The following is a 7,839-nucleotide window of genomic DNA, read 5'->3' as shown; positions in this document are numbered from 1 at the left end:
CCCACTCCCGACCCGCAGCCCCTCACCCCACACGCACGCGGCCCAGCAGGAAGGTCCCACGCGCGATGCAGGCCCCCCCCACCAGGTCAGAGCAAGCTCCCACCCCCGGGACCGCCAGCAGCCAATCAGGACGCACCCCGGCAGGGTCGCAGCCAATGGGCGCCAGAGAGGGGGGAAACCCGCCCCTCTCCTCTCCCCATTGGTTCGCTCCCTGCTCCGCCCCCTGGCCACGGACGGGGGCGGGGCTTCGGGTGACGTCATCCCCGGGGCAGGTTCTCCGCGCCCGGGATCGTGGATGTTCCACGACTGTAGGGGTTGCCGGTGACGTGACGCCACCCACGTGCAGGATGACGTAAGCAGCACGTACGGCTCTGCGGGTGCGCGTACGCCGCTGTTCCTCGGGGCACGTGCGTGCGTGGGGAGCGCGGGCGGGCAGTGCTGGTGTGCCGCGGGTGGGCGCGTGTTCCCTGAGGGCAGGGGTTGTGCCTGCCTGTGTCCGAGATGCCGGTAGCCCGCGCGTGTCCGTGACGTGGATCCCGCTGTGCCAGCGCTGGACGGAGCCGCGGACCTGCCGTGTTCAGCCCGAGCTAGCGCAGCTCCAGCCAGGTGCCTCCCCTGCCCTGGCTGGAGTCCTTCTCTCCGAGCTCCGCTTTCTTCCCCTCCCGCTTCCCGGGGAACAGGGAGGGCTCCCACTCGTGTTCAGCAAGCCAACAGAGGGCAAAGGAGCAGCCGAGTGACCAGGCAGAGGCAGAGTCGCCTCCCCCCTCCAGGAGACCCTGGGTGGACGGGGGTCGGTGGGGGTCTCTGCTGCTTCCAGCCATCCCCGTGTGCCCCTCAGAAGGCAGGGGTGCGCCTGGGCAGCAGGAGCCTGACGAGGGAGATTTGGGCTCCTTGTGGCAGCCTGGAGCTGAAGGCATCGAAACCCAGAGCGCAGGAGCAGGCCCGCCTGGCTAATCCCCCACCGCCCCTTCTCTGAGTCTGGGGCTGTGGAGTTCACTTGTAGTCCCTGGTCCTTGCTCTGCTTTGGCGGGTGACAAGGAAGAGCCCTGGAAGCCCTGAGCTTTTCTCTCCCTGGGAGGAGCTACACTGCACCCCAAAGTCACCTTTCACTTCTCTCCCTCGGGTGCTCTGCAAACCAGTCCACGCTACTCCAGCACACTTCAGGAGAGCACGGGTGGTGGAGTGGTAGGATGCCCGCTCCCATGCCGGCCTGTTATGAAGGTGCAGTGGAAACTGCAAGCCCCACTCGGTTGTTACTGGGGGCTGCTACCCACATAACCACAGAGGACTTGAGACATGGCATGGAAACCACAGGCTGCCTCCTGCACAGGACCCTCGAGTTCCATTTCCAGCCAGTGCAATATCTTGGGTCATCCATCCAGCTGCTTAGGTTCATCCATCGGCTTAGGCCACTCAGCCAGCTGCTCTCAATAAGTTAGAAGTAACAGAAAGACCAAGCAAGATGTTGGTTCCTCAGGGAAGGAGATGGGAAAGAGCTGATTTCTCCAAGGCCTTTCTCACTTCAGTTCTGTATGACTGGAAAAGGATAACGGCAGTGCCCATCGTGACAGGTGGAAACAGGAGTGATCCAGGGAATGACGGCGTGGTCCATCTGACCTTGACACTCAGGGCCTAATGTGCTACTCCAGGATCCACAGCTGCACAGCTGACCTCATGTGCCCGCCACAGCCATTTCCCAGCAAGCAGGGGGTGAACTGTGCTTGATACAGCACCCTGTGCTGCACCTGGCATAATGACACCCCCCTCTCAGTTGGGAGGGAGGCATGATGTGTGCTGGTGTCTGTCTCATTTTGGAGCCTGTGGGATGGTCTTGAGAAGCAACTTGTGTGAGTATTCATGCAGCCCAAAGGGTCCATGGTACCCCCACGGCTGTCCCACCCTCCTCAGGCATGCTTTGGGAGATGCTTACAGAGGTACATAAGACTTGCCCTGTACTGGGTCGGACCGTAGGCCCGTGTTTCCCAGTCTCTCGTGTCCCACAGCAGCAGCGAGCAGAGGCTGCAATGGAGAGTGAACAGGGTCTGAATGGACAAGGTTCTTTAGGTAAATGTGATATCTTTTATTAGACCAACTTAGACCAACATGGTTACAACCAACAACCCCAGGTTCTGACCAGGGTTTTTTCCACTCTTTCTCTCTACTTTGAGCCCCCCAGTATTTAAGGTCTAGGAAGTTTTAATTCAGAGGCTGTGCCCCTCACTCCCATGCTCAACAGCGACTGATGCCTGTTTTCTCCAAGAATGAGTCCAGTCCCTTGGTGAATCTGGCTAAACTCTCAGCTTCCCCCGCATCTGGTGGCCACGAGTCCCACACTATAATTGTGCTCTGCGAAAAGGAACTTCCGTTTCTTAGTTTAAACTTCCTACCTGCTCCTCTTGTGTTGTGGCCCCAGACAGTCGATAATAAATCCCCATTACCTTTCCCTTCACTGTTTCATATTTTATAACGCCTTCTCACATCTGCTTTCAAGCGTCTCTTTTCTGAACTGAACAGGCCTGGCCTCATTAGTCTCTCCTCAGAGGGAGGCCCTTCATCAGCCTTGTTGCCCTTCTTTGTACCTTCTCTAGGGCTGCATCTACACATGCACTTTAATGAGCCTTGGCCTATTTTAATGTGCATTAAAGCATCACTAAGAAAACCTGTGCTATTTAGTTAAAACGCATTAAAATAGGCTAATGCACCTTAAGCATCACCTAAAAACCACGCTCTTTAGTTAATGTGCATCAAGACAGGCTAATGCACATTTTCCTAGTACCTCACAATAGAGGTACTAGAGCTAATGTGCGTTAACTAAACCACATTAATGCATGTGTAGACATGGTTCCTCTTTTTCTTTTTCAAGGTGCGGAGACCAGACCTGGGCATTGTATTCAAGGTGTGGGTGTACTGTGGGTTTAAAAGAGGGGTGGGCCCTCCAGGCCATTCTATCTGGCCTGCGGGGCCCCCCCAAAATTTAGAAAACTAATATTTATCTGCTCCTGCTGCCTCTCATGCAGCCCTCGATGGCTTGCCAAAACTCAGTAAGCAGCCATCCCCCCAAAATAATTGCCCGCCCCTAGTTTATAAAGAGTATCAGGATACTTTCCGTATTTTTTACAATTCCCTTCTTCATCATTGCTAAGTTTGCCTTTTTGATGTCTGCTGACCTGATGTTTTTAGAAACCTGTCCGCAATGCCTCCCAGAACTCTTTCCTGTGGGCTAGCAGAGCCCCTCATAGTATCAGTCTAGTTGGGGTTATTTTTGCTTGTTTTTGCCCAGGCTTCCCCGAAGAGGGGCCACGAGATGTACCCACCCTTGGAGACCTGCCTGTGTTCTTTCTCTAGGCTTCCTTTTGTGAGGGTGCGCTAACACACAGGTTAAATGAATCCAGGCATCTCCTGGTGACATTTAGGCTTCCCCAGACATGCAGGAGAAAGCTGAGGTCCAGCCTGTTCTGTGGTGGGATTTTTTGGGATCTGGGAATGTCATGTAAATGTCTTATGGGAAGAATCAAGAGAGCCTGTTTATTTTTCCCCCACCTCTGAGGAAATGTCACCTCCCTGCTTCCCCTCACACATCACTGCTCAGCCTTGAGGGCTTAAAAATCCTTTTTGGGGATAATTCCCCAACCCTCCCAGGTGGAGCCTGGGGGCATTTCCCAGCTATCAGGTGGGATATGGGGGACACGAGGGGAAATGACTCCCACATGAACCAAACTGGGGGACTCTGCATAGGGACCATCTGTGTCACAGGCTCTCTTGGGGTCAGAGCCTGGATACCTGTGTTCTCACTCTCGACATGCCTTATGTGGGGGGGAGGGGGGGGACCAGCATGTAGCATGCACAGGACACACCTGCCACAAAGATTGGCCCCACTGGGTTGGAGGGGGTCACTGCTCTGCCGTACGTCACTGGCCACCCAGCTCCATGCAGTTCATCCCCCCAGTTGCATCCGTTTGAGGGCTAAGCTGCCTGGCATGGCAGGGAAAGCCAGTGCACCAGGCCCGGTGCAGTAGCCCTTTGAGTACTGGGGGTCTGAGTCAATGCAGGGAGCAGAAATTTAAAAAAAAAGTGGGGGGTGCATCTCAAGGGAATGCAGCGATCCCATAGGAAGTGGACTCAGACTGCTCTCAAAAGGCAGAGCAGGAGGATGTGAGGAAATGGCTCCTGCCTGAACCAGACTGGGGTTCCCTTTGTAGGGACTATCTGTGTCACAGGCCTGTGTCTGCACTTCTGTTACCTGCAGCAATGCTGGTTTCTCAGGGAGCACAGCAGTGTGAAATACTGCTTATGGGTGAGCCTGAGCCTTGACCCCAACCTAGCACCCCAGCACCCTGTCCCTGCTCAGTAGACCCCTCCCTGACTCCTGTGTTGACTAGGGTACAACTGGGCCCTTCCCCAGCACACCTGGGCATGAGGCTGCTTGCAATGCCCCAGCCCCCTCAGCCTGAGTGGGCAGGATCTAGTTAGAGCGGGGTGGAAGCAGAGCCAGGTTTTGCTTCTAGAGACACGGCAGGCGACCTTAGCTGGCCTGTCACCACACTCCCCTCTGAGGAAAGAGGGATTCAGGCTTCGGTGCCTTGCACACAGCCCCTCACACCCATCCATCGCCCCCAGCTGTCTCAGCCCTGGGGAAATTCAGCTGCTAAAGGGGACCTTCAGACCTACTGCATACACTCCTTCCAAGAGCAAGACCAGCCAGCCCTCCCTCAACAAGCACGAGGGTCATTCAGACATCACAAAGGTTCTTTTCTTTAAGAAAAACTGTAATATAGGGAAAGTTTCCTGACTTTGGAGCTTCTGCCGTGTTCAGGGAAGGTGAGTCTTGGCCCTTCCTGCAGTACAAGGACCCAAGGGATGAGCTGATACAACAGTGACAGGATGAAAGAAAACCTGATGCGCCCGACCTCTTGGAGTAATTACTCGGGGAGAAACCCAGAGCCACGTGGCTTTGGGACCCTTTGCAGGAAATTCCAATGGGCACAATCTCTATGCAAATGGCTCGCACACCGGGCATCTTTGATGAGAAAGGCAGGACCTGCCAAGGGGTCTCTCCCCAACTCTAACCTAGCAGAGGGACTCCTAGCTCAGAGACCCCACAAAAACCCTCAGTGCAGGGTCCTGACTGTCCATGTTTATGAGCTACATCCCAGAGCATGACCAGCTTCTATTCCCTGGCCAGGAAAGCTCCAAGTGTTGGGATCCTGGTGTTCCCACTGAAAGAGAAGAGGTTGGAGGTGCCAGTGCCACTGAGGCCTGGCAAGAGGCTCTGGCCCCTGGGCTTTTCCCACTGCACAGCTCTGGAGAAGCAGCAGACACTTGCCCTGGGAACACCACAGGCAGTTCTGAGACAAGCTGTGAAGGCAAGTGATGGGGCAGAAGTACGAGGAGAGGCTGAAACAGGAAAACCTGCCAAATTGGACTGGGAACATGGCAGCGGGTTGCAAACAGCCTACTGAGGAGGATAAGTTATAAAAGGTGGGAAAAGCAGGGTTCAGCGAGCACTATCATTATTGCTGCACTCCAGAAGCCTCACTTACTGGGATCCCGGGGCCTGGAGAGGGACAGTTTGTCAGCCTCTGCCGTGACGAGCATGGAGCTGGGATGACATGCATAAGAGTTGCCAGGTGCTCATCAGACCCAGCTGTGACGATGAAGGCCTCTGGCTGGGAGAGCACCCTGATCCACCTGGGAGAACCAGACAGCCTGGAAGCTTGATGGAGGGTGCTGGTTCCAGGAATGATCCAAGAGGGAGGAGGGAGGTCTCCCCTGGGGCACCTTTGTACCTATTTGAGGCCTCTTGTGCTCACCACGATCCTAGGCCAGATTCTCATTCCCTTTCCCTGAGCCTGGCCCCCCGCTAACTCCTGCTGGCATCCCAGCTGCAGGGGCAGCCCCTCTCTGCCTCCCATCCAACCTCAGGGTCAAGCCCCCATGCATCCTTAGTGCCTTGGGAATAACAATGGGAGGCTGAACTGCACCCCACACCAGGCGCAGGGGCTGGGGCCACAGGCAGCCCTAGGCAAGTACCCAGAGGCAGAGCTACGGCTGCTGGCGTGCGTGAAGGTGGCGGTGCCGGACCAGGCTGGAGTAGAAAACAAAGCTGTCACCACACTCGTCACAGGAGTACAGCCAGGCCTCTGAATGGCCGCGCCGGTGCCGGGCCAGGTGGGACAGCTTGATGAAGGTCTTGCTGCACTCAGGGCACTTGTGCGGCCGCTCCCGGGAGTGCACACGCAAGTGCTTGGCCAGGTCCGAGTGGGTCACACAGGTCTTCCCGCACTCAGGACACTTATGCAGCTGCTCACCTGAGTGCAGACGGCGGTGGATAGCCAGGTTGTTGGCACGGGTGAAGCGCTTCCCGCACTCTGGGCAGCCGTGGCACTTTTCCCCAGTGGGGCGCCTCGCCTGCACCTGCTTCTTGCGCTGCCCGGGTCGCGGGGAGACCCTGGCTCCTGGTTTTGGCAGCTCCAGGTCAGCAGGACCTTCCTGAGGAGGCTGCTCCTCTGCTTCATCCCGGGGCCCTGCACCTGCTGGGTGGGGAAGAGAGTGCGCAGGTTAGTCCCGGTGCTGCAGGGCAGGGAAGGCCTCCCTGCTGGCAGCACACAAGAGATGAGAGGGAAGGATGAATCGGAGTCCCATGGCTTTTGCTAACACATCTCCACAACAATGTAGTGAGGGGGCAGTGCCTCCTGGGACTCTCAAGGAGAATTTGGCAGGTGTCTCAGGGACTCCCCTGACTTGCTCTGGCCCAGAGGGGTGAGCAGAAGGGGCATTAGAGCCTGCAGGGGGGAATCCCAGGAGAGTCCCTGGGAGAGGGTGGACATGATAAGGTGGGGGGGGAAGGAGGAAGAGAAAGATCATGGGGGAGCAGGTGCTCCAGCGGGTGGGGAGCTGTCTAGGGCAGCGCAGAACAGGATGGATGGATCTGTGGTGACATAAGTCCCTGCCGAAACCTCCTGGCAGGCCGGCCAGAGCTGTCTGGGCTCAGGGACAGGGCTGGGGAGGGCAGAACCATGGCTCCTTACCGGCTCCTGGGGAAGGGCCCCGTCTGCGGCACAGGCCCAGGGAGCTCTCATCCGCTGATGAGTCCCAGGTCCGGTCCGTGTCCGAGGAATCTGCAGCAGGAAGAGGGGCAGGTGAACCATTTGGGAACCAGGCCTGGGGATGGCCTGCCCCCAAGCACGCAGGGGGCCATCGGGGCTTCGTCACTGCTGCTACACGATCATGAGGACTGTAATGGGAGCTGCCGTCAGACACCACGCAGCTCCGGTCCCAGCCCTACGCCACCCCGGCCTGGCAGTGACAGGGCCCAGACAGGTGGCAACCCGGCCCTAAGCCCCTCTCCATCACTCAGACCCAGACCCCTGCCCTCCATCCCCTGAAGCAGAGGGACATGTCTCTGCCGGGTGGTCCCAGGCCCGCTGGCTCTGTGCAGGGAATGGGCGTCCCCCATGTTACCTGACTCCTGCTGGGGCGGGGACTCCTCTTCAGGGGTGTGAGGTGGAGCTGGGCTTCCAGCCTGCCTGCGGGGCACGTGCACGGGCTGCTCCAGGCAGGAGTCTGGAGGTCCTTGCGATACCCCCAGGGGCACCATCGCAGCCACCTGCTGCTGCTCCGTGTGCACCATGACCTGGAGCGCATCCCCCGGCACCAGCTCCAACCGGTGCGGGGTCACTAGGACCGGCGCGGCCTGGGCCGGGGCCAGCGGGGCCCGCAGCACCTCCCAGCGCAGAACCGGCTCCTCCCGCGGCGTGGGCTGCACCGCTCTCGGGGACCCCCTGCCAGTCCGAGCCCGGAGGACGCGGGGGCCTGTGTCGGGCCTCCTGCTTTCCGCAG

General features: G+C 58.0%; 2 protein-coding genes across 2 annotated transcripts in view; both read right to left on the bottom strand.

Annotated features, from left to right (window-relative positions):
• LOC102368406 (zinc finger and SCAN domain-containing protein 29-like) overlaps positions 1-84 on the bottom strand; it is an 8,868-nt gene extending 8,784 nt beyond the window's left edge. The window contains exon 1 of the mRNA XM_006036784.3: positions 27-84. The gene's annotated coding sequence lies outside the window, so the exon portion shown is untranslated. The remainder of the gene's footprint in view (positions 1-26) is intronic.
• A 4,664-nt stretch (positions 85-4,748) lies between these two features.
• LOC102368164 (zinc finger protein 497-like) lies at positions 4,749-7,764 on the bottom strand. Its single transcript, XM_025193122.1, has 3 exons — positions 7,462-7,764; positions 7,029-7,118; positions 4,749-6,530 (listed from the first exon to the last, which is right to left on the bottom strand). Exons 1-3 carry the CDS (start codon positions 7,628-7,630, stop codon positions 6,043-6,045), a joined length of 747 nt encoding a protein of 248 aa, XP_025048907.1. The 5' UTR covers positions 7,631-7,764; the 3' UTR covers positions 4,749-6,042.
• Positions 7,765-7,839: the final 75 nt, after the last annotated feature.

This window comes from Alligator sinensis, unplaced genomic scaffold (assembly GCF_000455745.1).
Source record: "Alligator sinensis unplaced genomic scaffold, ASM45574v1 scaffold891_1, whole genome shotgun sequence".
NCBI classification, from domain to species: Eukaryota; Metazoa; Chordata; order Crocodylia; family Alligatoridae; genus Alligator; species Alligator sinensis.
This window is presented reverse-complemented; position numbering and strand designations above follow the sequence as displayed.

What these genes read in the sequence shown, in the direction of transcription:
- LOC102368164 (XM_025193122.1), bottom strand. Translation starts at nt 7,630, where the DNA reads ATGGTGCACACGGAGCAGCAGCAGGTGGCTGCGATGGTGCCCCTGGGG. An exon ending in CCCGCCCCAGCAGGAGTCAG is followed by an intron (nt 7,119 to 7,461) that starts GTAACATGGGGG and finishes TTCCTGCTGCAG; the next exon opens with ATTCCTCGGACACGGACCGG. An exon ending in GGGCCCTTCCCCAGGAGCCG is followed by an intron (nt 6,531 to 7,028) that starts GTAAGGAGCCAT and finishes CCCACCCAGCAG; the next exon opens with GTGCAGGGCCCCGGGATGAA.